The following is a 14,835-nucleotide window of genomic DNA, read 5'->3' as shown; positions in this document are numbered from 1 at the left end:
AGTACTGATTTGAGTCAAGAATCAAGTTTGTTTATGTCAACCATTACAAATAATTTGTACTAAACATGTGACCTCTGCTGCTCTCTAACCATAGTGCACCAAACTGAAACTAACGATGTTTCTGCTACCTGATGTTATTGTAGCTTAGCAAACTAATTTAATATATCAGTAGCAATGGCAAAACATTTATCCATCGCGATGTTTTACCCCAAAACGTCAAACTCCACGACAGACGGGCCTTAAAAGTTTTCGGGTCGACTGACACTGGAAGCAGACGAGGTCAGCGCCTGAAGAACGTGACAGAGCTGTCGAGGATTCCACCACCAGACGTCTGCAATCGAGGAGGGGAACGCTCAACCAGGAAGGACGAGTTCTCCTAGAACTGTCAAACTGCCTGAACAACTTCACCCTTTAGTCTTTTGAAAGGGAGCTGTCAGACTGTGATGAAACCATACCTCTTTTCAACAGCAAGCCCCAGAGTCCACGCCTCCTGCTCTCTGTGTGTTTGTCAAGCAGGTTTTCATTGTCCCCTACACCTACTAATGGGGTGCTTGTTCAGATTCAGAATACAGTGTCTTGTAACTGAACACAGTAGATTGTTTTGATTTGTAAGACTGTTGAGGGATGTCAGTATGATGAAACAGCAGGCTAGTGTTTGTCAGAAAACTTTTATGCTTGTACTGAGCTGTTTCTGGAAAGCACTGTATGGTTGGAGCCTTGTGACCATCCAGACAAAAGGTGTAATCCTCTGTCCAGGAGCAGAGGTACTAACTCTAACATGTGTCCAATCTCACACACACTAACATCCCCCTACACACACACACACACACCACCCTTCACACACACAATAACATCCCCCTACACACACCAACATTCCCCCCTCCACATACTTCCCCACTGACATTAACATCCTTCACTACACCCCCCCCCCCTCCACACACACTAACATCCCCCTACACACACACACACACACACACACTAACATTCCCCCTTACACACACACACACACACACACACACACTCCACACACACTAACATCCCCCTACACACACACACACTCCAAACACACTAACATCCCCCTACACTCACACACACACACACACACACACACACTAACATTCCCCCCTACACACACACACACTTCTGTTTCCCATCACAGCCTCCTACTGGTCAACTCAGTAAATGGATAATGAGGCTGAGAGCCAATACACAACGTGTGTAAACCACACCGATCCGTGTAACATTAGTTACGTTTCCCAACAACTTGTCTCCTGTAAACGACTAAGCTAACACTCAGGGAGAAGTGAAGCAGCGTTCTGTCATCTTTATACAAACTGAGATCTCGCTCACTTTCAGATGTGTAAACTAAACGAAATCCTGGTTTCTGTTTGGCCAGTTTGGTATCTGCGTGAAAGCCAGTCCCAAGCTGGGAAGCGGTATGTGAGGGCTAGACGTTACCGAAGGAGAGGTTTAACTGCTGGTTTCTACTCTTGCCACCTCTGTGGAAACCCACTGTTGTCATGGCAATAAAATAATGTTGATTTGGGAAAAGGCTCTCACTAACAAAGACACAGGTCTGGCACAAACTCTAGCAGTACAGGTTTCATTTTTTACAGTTTTACGACCAGTGGAATAACCATTTCTAGGGTTGTGTCTCTGTGAGAGGCCAGAAGGAGAAAGAGAATGTGTATTTCAGGTCAGCACTCACCAAATGGATTAATGACACTTGCCAGATCCCTGTTAAGATAAGAAAAATCTTACTCTGGTTCCTAATACACACTCCCCCAGAAGCACCCCCGTTTTTACAGCATCAGTGTGTGCGCCAACAATTAACTTCCATTCAACTTTCAGCTCACTTTATTGCTTGGCCGTCTTTACAAACCATGTGAAAATGTTTTCCCAAAATGAATTTCAAAATGTGAACAAAAACAGATTCGAAATTCCACTGTATGACACCTATGGTGAACATTGTTTTTTTTTTTTATATATATCAGAAAAACAATTATAAATTGGTGCAGTATTTCAAAGGCAACCTGAAGACAGACTTGATGGTGATTGGGTATGAAGGTTAAAGGTCATTCAGACGTCACCACGACGTGAGAGAATCATCAAATCCATAGAATACAAATAAAAGGCCTACCGCTTCCAGCGAGAAAAATCCACCCGCTGTTTTTCCGGCACATTCCGGGTACAAAAGGTTGAGTAGATAGAAAATAAGTCAAGTTCGGTGTTCTGTGTTTACGTTTAACAGTAGCTACTCTGAAACATACAAGGCACAACCGACGTTATAATCACACTGAACGGTCTCAACCCTCTCGTGCCTCAGGTTTCACAGTCGTAGCAGAGATTTTGTCGTTTACAACAGCGGAAGAGCGGACTGAATGGAAACGGAAGGATGGTTAAAGAGTGAGGGACAGAGAGAAGCAGGGTCGAGGGGTGCTCTCTTCAGCGTCATGGTTACAGGGGTAGGTGATTCACGTCCTTCCACTGGCCAAGCGGTTAGATGTCCATTTCAAACTGTGCATCATCTCCTATAGGACAAAACACAAGACAATTCATAAACGTCGCCCATCGATACGCTCCCCGCAAACTTCAGACCACAAACAGATACTTCTCTGAAGGGAGCTTCTGGAGGTACTCTACCCCCGACGTTTATGGAATCCGTGCTCTTACCGGCTCCGCTCTTGTCAGCAGGTGGGACGATGATGTTGTTGTTGACGTTGACGAGTGCTTCTCCCTTCTGGGCCTTGTCCTGGAGGATGAGTTTGGACGGAGGGCTCGTCACCCCCGGAATGTCGGGCAGGCAGCGAGGCGGGGTCCTGGCCACTGGGGACCTGCGGCACTCCAGGAGAAACTTCCGATCGTAGATGATCCTGGTACCTGAGAGGAGGAGGAGGAGGAGAGAGAACAGGCGGGTGGAGGAGAGTGGGGAAGGGGTGGAGGAGAGGTAGATGAGAGGGGGTGGAACAGGTGGGTGGAGTAAGGAGGGGGTAGAAGGTTGGGGGTGGAAAGAGGGAGGAGGTAGAGGAGAGGGGGTGGAACAGGTGGGTGGAGTAAGGAGGGGGTAGAAGGGTGGGGGTGGAAAGAGGGAGGAGGTAGAGGAGAGGGGGTGGAAGAGGAGGGTGGAGGAAGACGAGGGTGGGACAATCAAAGTATTCTTTGATGAGCAACATGTGAGTTATGTGACGGACGATCTGGAATGTTTGAAAGAGCCCAAAATAGTATCGACAAGCACGGGGCAAACTCTGCTCTCTGAGGGGTCAAATGCACACAGATCCACCACTCACTCACACACGCCTGCTTATCAACTCTGTACTCTACTTAAATCATAATTATATCGAGATAGAAAGTTAAAGGTACAAAGTCACGATAGGCCAAATTTAGTATAGCTTCTGAAAGATGAGACATCTCAAGACAATCCGTCAGGCTGTTCTGGTGTTAATCATCTCCGAATCCATGTCGAGTTGCGTCAACGACTCAGACGCCACCATGTGGCAGGCGAGGAAGTGGAAGGCTAAGTCCCATGACTACTGCTTTTAATGATCAGATGACAGATGACAGATAACATAAATGACGTCGCTGCGGCTGCTTCTATAGAAACTTTCTCCGGAGTAGCTTATTCTTGGTGTAGATTCACATGTATGTGGTACGTGGCGTACCATTAGTGCTGTCTTTGAATTGCACACATACGAGACGGCATGACCATGCACTATTGTCCGGCATTGAATTGCACACAAGATACACATATGTGGTACCAGGTACGACATAATGAAATTCCGTGCTGATAATGTTGGCCTCCTTGGGGTTTTAAGAAAGTTAGCATAGCTTCTGCGTCACAAGTCACAACCACAACAAGGACTGACCATGTGGCTGGCCTTAGTTGACCACAAGATGAATACTCAAAAGAAAACCTCTATATTTACACGATTAATGCTCATCTGCAAACAACACCCGAGCAAAGGAATTCGCCTCAAACTCAGAAAATCATAGGTTTAGAATAATTTTTACAACATGCATTCGCCTAAGTTAATGAAACATCTCAAGCTTCTAAAATAATGGTGGCCATAACATTTTCTGTCAAAGCAGATTTCTGGTTAGCTAGCTAGATAATTTTCTGGCTAACCCTTTGTCTGCATGACATTTTGCTATAAGCATGTCTTTGTTGTATTAAAACAACAACATTAACGCAATACATTCCGTATAAGGTCAACGCTATTATTTTGCGACGTGTTAACTAGCCAATTGTACAACATTGCTGTGTTTAGGGAACAGATGACAGTTCACCTCCAGGGGTTGTGCTAAACAGCGTTCCTCCGGGAGTTGTGGAGTAATCGTGGGGCATGTGCTCCGCGTCGTTAATGGTGACTCTCCTGGTTGTCGGAATGGCTTTGCTAGTGGCGTTGTTCTGACATCCCGTAGACATCTTCAAAACACTGGATCGTTTGCTCTATGATAGACTATGGCTAAATTTGACAACTTGCAGACAGCTAGCTCGCTACTGACTTCCAAACAACAAGGCAGTCTGTTGTTTCTTCGTCTTTGCTTTTTTTGTTCCCTTGCTATTCTCTCATATATACAAATAAATAACTTCCTGTTTCATAATGTGTGCAAATGATAGTATATGATCTAAACTACTCACATTCCCACACGCAACCTAAATAACTGGCCAGGGTCTTTTTTAAAGGACCTTACCAGCACGTTCTTCCAGTCTCAAACAAGCACTCACACAAAACAGGAAAGAGGTGGAAAGAGCTAGCCAGATACATTGCGAATATTTTGCCCCCTATTGGAACCTAATGTTATGACATGTTTGTGAATTTTTGGGTAGACGTAGAAGTATTTCCTCCGTCTTAAATTGGGTTTGCGCCAGAGAATGGTTTGCACATTGTCAGTTGATCAACGTGATATGCTATGTCTTCTACAAATGTAGAACGAGAGAGTTTAAACCAATTGTCCATGCTGTGCAATTTTGAACTTGTAGCCTGTTATCATTTAAGACCTTCCATGTACGTACACACAATGCAAGTAACCTTGACTTGCTTATGAAGACACTCACAAACACAGACATTTCGTTTCTTTATTAATTTTGTAAATGGTTTGAGCTGGTGTACAGGGTAAATTGTCTATAGATGTCTTCGGATTTCGTTTGATTAAAAGGCTTGTTGTACATATATTTTTTTCTCCATAATTGACCTCTTCGTAACAATAAAAAAGCCAACAAAACAAGATAAAATACCTACAAGGACCTTTTTATTCCCAGGATGCAGGCATTACCCATAACTCAAACAGTCTCTTCTATGATGCTAAAAGTACATCCATAACAATAACTATAATCCCGGTTGACAAGTAAGGGTGCATAGCATTCTAAGTAAATATAGATATTTTCATATATTTCATATATATAGTAATTTATATTAAAAACATTTTCTGTGCATGTGCGCAGTTGCATTCCTTAGTATTGAGTAATATTCTATTGCGTTAATAAGGTCTTTATCCATTCTAAAGGAGTATACGTGTGTTCACTGGTTTTTGCAACAGTTTATATTTTTGCATGAACTCGGTTTACCGTTTGTCTTCAACTCAGTGCATGTTTTAGTTTTTTTTCCACTGTTACATTTGACGCAGTCCATACACTTCCTCCCTCTCCTTGCACTCAAATGGACTCCTCCACTCAAACTGTCACTGTTAGAAAGCCTTAGAACTGGCTCAAATACGGCGGTTGGGAGCAAGGATGGATTTGGGGGTCTGTTGTGTTGAGGACAAACACTCGTCATCTAGAAAGCCTAGCCACTAGAGCGACCGTGTTTGTCTCCAAGAATTGTCTAACCCTCTGTACCCTTCTGTATCGCCATATCCTGTCTGCTCTTCCTGTGGACCACACCCTCACCTCCACCACCCCCCCTTCCTCTCCTCACACCCATAATGGACATCCTTCATAAAGGCCCTAAACCCAGAACCCCAGATCTGATACGTTTGTGTGTGTGTCAAGTGTGCAAGGTGTTTTCTTGGCAACCGTGATGTCGACACGTGGAGGCACACTAGTCTACTCTTACCAGCCGTCTGTGTTTCCTCACAGTTCTTGTCCTCACCTCTGTCAAGACGTTTCAAAACAATGTCCTAAGCTGAGGTCTCCTGTCTGTCTCTCGCTGTACCCCTTACAGATGAACAGATGAACTGATAAACGCACAAATGTATATATAAATATATTCAGATCCTGAGTCCATGTTTGCTCCAGTGGAAGCTGTGGGAGGTATCCATACTGCTAGGAAGCAAGGTTGATCCGGATGGTGTGAAAATAATTCTGATATGTCGGATGGCACAGTGAGGTGACGCCATGGTAAACAATGTGTTGCATGAAATATTTTTAAATGCTGTCAGGTCATCGCTAGTTCCATAACATTGTCATACAATCACCACTAACAGTATTATTTCTCCTCCCCTCTGCATTCTCTATCAGCTCTGAATCTACCAGCACACACACACACACACACATGCACATACACACACGTTTTAATTCCTTATTGAACGTGAATATGAATATTGTTAAGGCTTTAAAACAATAATGCATGGACACATTCCTGCCACGCCAGCATTTCTGTGACAACATTCCCTGGATAAGTACCGAGATGAGATGAGGGGCTCATATGTAGAAGGGGACGGTTTATATGAAGTAGCTTGTTTCCAAATCCCTCAACGACCTCCACAAGCAAACTTATGCTAAGACTGGCACTCGAACATTCAGATTTGGACCTGAACTACATTGACCAGTGTTCCCGGTCTTAGGCCTCTTTCCTAAAGAAGATCCACCTCCTTGTCTGACATCATTTCTGATTTCAAGAGGAGGTAAGTTGCAGCTAATAGCAGTTTAAGCTTTGAAGAGATAATATGACGATCTCCACACTTTCCACCCCAAACACACACACACTCAAACATCCCCCTACACAGATAAAACAAATCGACAAAACCCTACTCATGTTATTGCTTTCTTTTTAAACATAGCCGTGCCAGGGAGAGCGCTAGGGGCGGGACGAGGAGGAGAGAGGAGAGAGGGGGAAAGACGTTTATGTGGGGGTGTAAGGGATCACAGTTTGTGGGGTCAGTATTACAGTTTCTCATCACAGTGATTCGTGGCTAGCTGTCTTTGCAACGCTCCTAAGCTACCAGGAGAACACAACCAACAAACACTAAAGCTCAACACGTCCAGGAGAACATCTATGCCCGACCGGGTGAACATTGAGACCAGAGAACACACATCAGGGCTTCTGTAGCTTCTCTCTCGGGCTTCAGACTGTCTACAAGACCAGGGTTCTCCTGGAGTGGAGAGCTGTCGCTGTTCAAGGTCAGAGCTACTATATTGAGGAGATCCTGCCCCCTGCTGGTTGAGGCCTGAACTGCTACATGCTCATTGAGAGGAAGGCTGGAGGGAGGGGAGGGACGGAGGGGCAGGATAGGACACTGGCTGAGGTGATTGGAGGAGGGTTGGGGCTAGGCTTCCTTCATCACCTCAACCACACTGCTTCCAGAACCTCCTCCCCTCAAACACACAGGCTGCATGGGGGAGGTTAGAGGCTAGGGGGGTGGGAGTGTTAGAGGCTAGGGGGGTGGGGGGTGGGAGTGTTAGAGGCTAGGGGGGTGGGAGTGTTAGAGGCTAGTGGGATGGGGGGGTCGATGGGGGGGGGGGGGAATCAGAGACGTCCACCCTAAAACACAAAGAAGAGTGTGGTTCCTCTAAACCTAAAATGCCCTCGTAGTGACAGGACAGGAGAGCCGAAAGACACGCACGAGACCGACACACAGCTTTCTTCAGACAGGCAGGAGGACACGAAGGTCGTTTTGTATTCAGACCCAGGCTGATCTCAGGTCACAGGATGATGTAAAGGGTCACGTTGAACCATACAGGGCACACAGGGACTGGGGGGGGGGGGGGGGTATTGTCACATGAAACACAAACTCTCTGAAACTGACTATCACACACAGCGTTTTAGTGCATAATAGTAAAATGTACAACGCCAATGTCCTCAGAGGAAGTTTAGGCTGCTGCAGGCTACTGAACTGAACGAGAAACTGGAAGAGTCTGGCCAGTGTGGCAGGGAGAGAGAGAGTATCTCGTTGTCTACAGTTCGCCTAATTCAGAGTATTTTTTATAATCTCCATTTTCCTAAATTTCATACATTCGAAACCTACGTTGTTTCTTAAGGGCCTTCACCCCCCCCCCCCCCCCTCACCTCCCCTCACCTCCCCTCAACCCCTTCTCCCCCATTACCCCTTGGTACTGCAGTTAAAAACAGGCCATGCTGCAGATGTCACTCATGCTAATACATAATACAGGAAGCACATTTTGGTTGCTAGTTTTTTCTGTTGTCGTTTTTTTTTTGTATGTTTCTGTTTTGGTTTTTGTTTTATACGAAATCATGCTTCTAGCCTAGTAGTTGATGTTTTTCTTTTGTGTGTTTGTGTGTGTGTGTGATTGTTTCTTTTTAAAAAAAAGGTACGAAAACTACAAGTAAATCCTCTTCTCGTCCCACTTTCGCTCGCCGTCGGTTGCGGTTGTCGTCATGGAGACGGTGTTTGTCGTCGTAGTTGGTTCTTCTCTCTTCTCCTCTTCGCCTCCTCCTCCTATTTGTCACGGGGGCTCCTCTCCTCCGTGTTCACCGGCTGCGGGTCGGTCATGTGTCTAAGTATGGTGGTTTCGGTGAGGGGGTCGAGTCCTGCGGAACGACAGAAACACACAGGCGACGTGAGACGCGAAGCCGTCGGAGCAGAGCCACAGGAGAGCGCCCTGTAGGCTTAACCTCCACGTCCAGATGGCTGTCCTCCTGTCAGCTAGCCCAGGAGTCAGCCAGCGCAGGGAGACATCACTGCACCAGGTCTACAGTCCTAACAACCGCAACACTGGTGGGGACTGACTTGAAAATACGCATTTTCTACGTGGAAATGTGACCTTCCAACACCCAGGTGGGACAAGCTCACTGACTTACTTTACTGTACTGTAGCCTGCTGTCTGTTAAATACACAAGTCCATACACAAGGCAACAATTGAAATTCACTGGATTAGCTTTTGTATTTACAAGAGACTGTGTTTTCTCAGGTCTGAAATGTCAGTAATCTGGTGAGTTCTATTTTAGAGTGCTAAGGCAAGGGTCAAGCTCTCTCTCTCTTGGCACCAGATTAAGACACACACGCACGCACACACACACACACACAGTTGTTCCGAAGTGTCTCCACATTAACAGACAACTGGCCTTATGTCTCTGACCTTTGAAGCCTTTCTATTAGTGGAACCCTTCTTTAGCCAAACTGGTGAAACACACAGCAGACAGAAACCTATGTCCTGTAATAAACACCATGTCTAACTCTGAACATCCAATAGACTGTCAGTACTAAATACTGTGACCCAGTCAAAAAAAAAACTATTCCGTTAGATTAAAGTGCAGAGCGCAGGTGCAAGCCAATCCTGCATTTTTACTGTCGTGCTTCTAGACAGACAGTACTAGCTACCTAGCTACCACACACACGCTCCTTTAACAGAAATCGACCAAAAAGTACAGTATTAGTTTAATGCTAATCCACACCAACGCTAATGCCGCAGTACTAACGCTAGCGGTCGTTAGTACTTAATGGCGGTTACAACCGGGTCTATTTAATCCAGAGAGGCTGGATTAAACGTGGTAGCCCCCCCAGGCTCTGGGCCCTACCTGTGGGCCCCGCGGCCAGGTGTGTCTGCCTCACTGCTTTACTCTCCGCAGACTGGCACATTTCACTATCTGAGCACCCTTCTTCACATCCACAATATCCGGCTACGTCAGGGAGGGGTGGAGGGGGGAGCCGGAGGCGGGGTGAACGGGGGGAGGGGGGTGGAGGAGGAGGAGGGGGATAAGGAGGAGGAAGAGGTGGAGGAGGAGGTGGATAAGGAGGAGGAAGAGGAGGAGGGGGAGGGAGACAAAGGAGTGTGTTAGTAGGACATAAACCAGAGAAAGGAGAGAAGAGAAGAGGGAAGGATGAGGGATGGAGGTGGATGGAGGGAGGGATGGAGGGAGGTGGATGGAGGGAGGGATGGAGGTGGATGGAGGGAGGGAGGGATGGAGGGAGGTGGATTGAGGGAGGGATGGAGGAAGGTGGATGAAAAGGGATGAAAGACGACAGAAATAGAAATGAAAAAACGATGGGAAGTGAGAGGAGAAGATCAGGAGAGAAATGGAGACGAGGAGAGGATGAGGAGAGAGAAAAGGAGAGACCAGTGTACAGACAGCCAAGACAAGAGTAGAAAAGGAGAGACCAGTGTACAGACAGCCAAGACAAGAGTAGAAAAGGAGAGACCAGTGTACAGACAGCCAAGACAAGAGTAGAAAAGGAGAGACCAGTGTACAGACAGCCAAGACAAGAGGAGAAAAAGAGAGACCAGTGTACAGACAGCCAAGACGAGGAGAAAAGGAGAGACCAGTGAACAGACAACCAAGACAAGAGGAGAAAAGGAGAGACCAGTGTACAGACAACCAAGAGGAGAAAAGGAGAGACCAGTGTACAGACAACCAAGACAAGAGGAGAAAAGGAGAGACCAGTGTACAGACAACCAAGAGGAGAAAAGGAGAGACCAGTGTACAGACAGCCAAGACAAGAGGAGAAAAGGAGAGACCAGTGTACAGACAGCCAAGAGGAGAAAAGGAGAGACCAGTGTACAGACAGCCAAGACAAGAGGAGAAAAGGGGTGGGGGTGGGGGGGACAGGGGGGGTGGAAAGACACGAAAAAGAGAAAAAGGAAAAAGGAGAAAGGAGAGGCATCAGAACCATCAACATGAGAGAGAGACCTGCAGGGTGGAGTGATACAGTCACAGTCAGGGTTAATGGACCAAAGACTTTTAATGGAGACAGGAAGGAGAAACAGTCAATGTTGTCAACAGGGGGGGGGAGGCCAGACTGACCAAAACAACAGTTAGTTTAAGTTTAATTGAAAATAAACAGACATTTTACAAGGAACTTCAGGGAACACAGCAGATATGAAACAGTGACTACTATGGAGGTGAGCATTGACGACAGTGTTTTGGTGTTGCGGCAGGCAGAGTGGAGATGGAAGCTTCCGAAACAGGAAGTAGAACTGTGGCTTCCTGCTAAGGGCATGCAGGACTGGGCATGGGATGAAGCAGGGATGGGTGAGCCTGGCTGGACAGACCTATGGCTGGCACACACACACACACACACACACCCTTCAGCCTGGCTAACCCCTACACAATGGCCCATGCAGGTTAAGCCCATCATCACCAGCGGCAGGTGACCTGTCAAAGCTCAGAGCCCTACCCCACAACCCAAGTCTTCCACCGCAGCATCTAAACCACAACAAAGTAGATTCTCTCAGACTCTGGGAGACACAGCAGGCGTCTATGGGAGACACAGCAGGCCTCTATGGGAGACACAGCAGGCGTCTATGGGAGACACAGCAGGCCTCTATGGGAGACACAGCAGGCCTCTATGGGAGACACAGCAGGCGTCTATGGGAGACACAGCAGGCGTCTATGGGAGACACAGCAGGCGTCTATGGGAGACACAACAGGCGTCTCTGGGAGACACAGCAGGCGTCTACACACACGCCCCTAGCAGCCCCCAGACGATCCTGGTCCTCCTCGATGCTGATCGCTCTTGTTCTGGGTCGGAGGGGGGTGAGGGGGGGCGGGGGGGGGGGGGGGTCTCGCCCGGCCATGGAGCCCAGGTGGCAGGCTGGGGAGGGGGGGGGGGGGGAAGCCACCTGCGGGTCAGTAGCCCACCTTGCTGCTGTCGCGGCCCAGGATGGCGTAGTTAATGAACTGCTCAGACTCAGCCTCCAGTTCGGTGGAGTCCAGGATGGAACTCTCGATGCTCACTTCCTGACCGCCCTCCTCCCCAGAGCCCTGGCCTCTACGCACCACCTTACGCACCGTCTGCACACACACACACACACACCACAAACACACACACAACACACACAAACAGGGGAGGGGGAGTGGGTGACAGTGGGGAGTGGGGAAGAGACACAGACCGGGGAAAAATAAAATGTTGACAGAGAAGGCAGAGATGAGAGAGAGATCGAGGAGGAAATGACAGTTGGACGGAGGTTAGGTTTTGTCCCTGCCTCCTTGTGTCTGTCACACTGTCAGTCAAAGTTCCGCCAACATTGTTTCCCCATTCTGGTTGGGGAAACTCACACACACTCTCACACACACACAGACAACTCTTAGGAAAACGTCCCATGCCAGAAGAATGTGGTGATGTCATGATTATCGGTGTAATAATCATACAATGAGTGTGAGTGTCATCATGGTTGAACATGGTAAACAGAGGGAGGTGTGGGGAGGGGGGGGGGGTTAACTGGGTCACAGACCCCCAGTGCATGCTGGGATTGCTGACCTTCTTGGTGACGATGTTGCCGTGTTCGTCCGTGAACTGCTCCTCGCTCACCTGCTCCCCGGGGAGGTCCTCTGCCTCATCCCCCTGGAACAACAAGGAGTGCCGCGTGAGGACACGGGATCCACACGTTATTTAAAGACATCCTGCTGACCCTTTGATGTTTTCTTACTGCACCGGCAGACAAACGGACCTGTTTTAAGCGTACCCGAGCTCACGTCCAATATTTTTGCAGTGTGTGTATGTGCTGCATACAGTATTACCGTACGCAGTTAACACAATTAAGCTGGTTAACTCAGGGTGTGTCCAGGTTTACCTCGTGAAGGAAGGAGTTAGTCTGTGGATGGGAGTCAGTCTGTGGATGGGAGTTAGTCTTTGGTCGGAAGTTAGTGTGTCTGATCGGCTGTGGGAGCAGGGAGGTGGAGAGAGGAACAGGGAAGACAGTGTGTAGGACAGAGAGAGAGACAGAAAGAGAGAGAAAGAGAGAGAGAAAGAGAGAGAAAGAGAGAGAGAGAAAGAGTAGGAATGTGGAGCGGTTTAAAATAGGTCCCGAAAGAGACTCCCTGTTTACTACAGTCACCAGTCTCCGTAAACCCAGACACCAGGACAGAGAAAGGGGGGAGGGGGGAGAAGGAGAGAGGAAAAGAAAAGAGAGAGAGAGAGCCAGATAGAGAGATTAATGATCACCACAGACGCAGAGAGAAACAGCGTCGTCAGGAACAGTAGCCCAGGGTGAGTTAGCTCTGCCCCAGCCACAGAGAGAAAGGCTACATGCTAGTACTGCTATCACCGCTAACAACCCGCAGGGCGCTAGCTTGGCTATTTATAAGATCACACAGAGCCACGAGGCCCTGAACAGAGCCTGGGACTGGTAGTTGTGTTGAGACCAGCTTTGGGGTTGAGGTTGGTGGGGAAGGGGGCGGTGGAGGAACAAGGAACAACACACAACCAGCTCAGATGTTCATACGCTCACTGTCAAACCCTGAGAATAGCCAAAAGAGTCCATTCATAGCAGCGAACATATTTATAGAGCAATGCTAGCTGTACTGTATACAGTAGCTTCGATACTGTAGACAGCTGCCGGCTAAATCTGGGCCTCTCCCATGGTGCAGTGTACTTAAAACATACAGTAGACAAGAGTAAAACTGTTAAATAATTCCAATCTAGAAAACGTTATTGTCTGTAGTTATAACTTAATTCCCACACGCTCCCTCTCTCTCTCTCTCTCTCTCTCTCTCTCTCTCTCTCTCTCTCTCTCTCTCTCTCTCTCTCTCTCATTCTCTCTCTCTCATGCTCTCTCTCCCCTCCCCTTTCCTCTCCCCTTCTCTCCTTATGTCTCTCCCCCCTCTCTCCCCCTCTCTCTCTCCGTGGGGTACCTTCAGGATGACCCTGCGGCGGACCACACGCGTGGTGACATTCTCCTCCTCGTCGGCCAGGCCCTCTGCCTCGCCCAGCTCGCGGTCCAGCTGCGCGTGCACATAGGTGAGCACGGTGCGCACGGTACCGCTGGCAATGTGGATCACGTTCTGGCAGCTGATGACCAGGAAGGCCAACAGCACCAGGCTGAAGAGAAGCTCCGTCACCAGCGCCCACATCCCCTCAGCTCGCTTGTGTCCCTCTGCTCGCTACCCCGACGCCGCCGGCGTCACACACACGCTCACACACACACTCGCGCCTCGCGCCCCGGGTGACACCCCCCCCCACGCTGGTGTGCAGTAACAGCTGCAGGTCTTCAATCTCTGTCTGCCCGCGTGTTCTGCTTGTTTCTCTGCGTTTTATCCGCCGGTCGGGGCTGCAGGTTTTATCCCGTTCGTTTGATCTCTTTCTCTTCTTCTCTCATTCTTCCTCTCCGCCTCTCTCTCTCGGTGGGTGGGTGGGTCAGGGGGAATGGAGGTACTCGGCCTTCACATGCGAGCGGCTGCAACCTTGGAGCCTTCTCTCTCTCTCTCTCTCTCTCTCTCTCTCTCTCTCTCAGAGAGGGGCGGTCATGAGAGCTTGTGAGGTGGAGCTATGTTAGCCTGCTAGCTTCCTGTGTGACCTGGGACCACGGATCTGGTGCATGCTGGACCAGTGACAACCCCCGGCTATGTTTAGCTTGACACACTGTTTGTGCCCTTCTTGGGCCTTCTGTGTGTGTAGTACGTGTGTGTGTGTGTAACAGGACAGGAAATCATCCAAACTAGTTAAAATAGTTTTGGAATGCAGTCAACCTGTCTAGCACACCATCTTAGTTTTCACAACCATGCTGAACATGTAACACAGAATGCATCCATTGGGAAATGTCAATGATCTGATATTACAAAAGCATGTTGGTGAAGCTGATACCACAAGACCATGCTGAGTGTGTGTGTGTACCAGATATCCCTCCTAAAATTGGTTTGCTATCAGGTGCATATTTTATGTTCTTCCAGAGTTACTATAACAATATTATGACATTCGTTACTGATTTAAAGGTTGAACTTA

The 14,835-nt window shown here is 48.1% G+C and overlaps 2 protein-coding genes across 3 annotated transcripts; both read right to left on the bottom strand.

Moving 5' to 3' along the window:
* Window positions 1-1,839: 1,839 nt before the first annotated feature.
* On the bottom strand, window positions 1,840-4,724 carry eif4ebp1 (eukaryotic translation initiation factor 4E binding protein 1). Its single transcript, XM_067227738.1, has 3 exons — window positions 4,285-4,724; window positions 2,674-2,880; window positions 1,840-2,531 (listed from the first exon to the last, which is right to left on the bottom strand). The coding sequence occupies exons 1-3, from the start codon at window positions 4,421-4,423 to the stop codon at window positions 2,500-2,502; spliced, it is 378 nt and encodes a 125-aa protein (XP_067083839.1). The 5' UTR covers window positions 4,424-4,724; the 3' UTR covers window positions 1,840-2,499.
* Window positions 4,725-8,251: 3,527 nt separating this feature from the next.
* Window positions 8,252-14,334, bottom strand: LOC136932556 (ankyrin-1-like). Of its 2 annotated transcripts, XM_067227691.1 has the most exons (5): window positions 13,749-14,334; window positions 12,376-12,459; window positions 11,757-11,909; window positions 9,696-9,797; window positions 8,252-8,708 (listed from the first exon to the last, which is right to left on the bottom strand). In XM_067227691.1, the coding sequence occupies exons 1-4, from the start codon at window positions 13,965-13,967 to the stop codon at window positions 9,726-9,728; spliced, it is 528 nt and encodes a 175-aa protein (XP_067083792.1). In that variant the 5' UTR covers window positions 13,968-14,334; the 3' UTR covers window positions 8,252-8,708; window positions 9,696-9,725. The 2 variants fall into 2 exon arrangements, with proteins under 2 accessions (XP_067083792.1, XP_067083793.1); XM_067227692.1 differs by lacking the exon at window positions 9,696-9,797 and having other exon boundaries at window positions 13,749-14,333.
* Between the last annotated feature and the right edge of the window lie 501 nt (window positions 14,335-14,835).

This window comes from Osmerus mordax, chromosome 24 (genome assembly GCF_038355195.1).
Source record: "Osmerus mordax isolate fOsmMor3 chromosome 24, fOsmMor3.pri, whole genome shotgun sequence".
In the NCBI taxonomy this organism is placed as follows: Eukaryota; Metazoa; Chordata; class Actinopteri; order Osmeriformes; family Osmeridae; genus Osmerus; species Osmerus mordax.
Note: the sequence above shows the minus strand (reverse complement) of the source record. Positions and strands in the feature narration are given on the sequence as shown.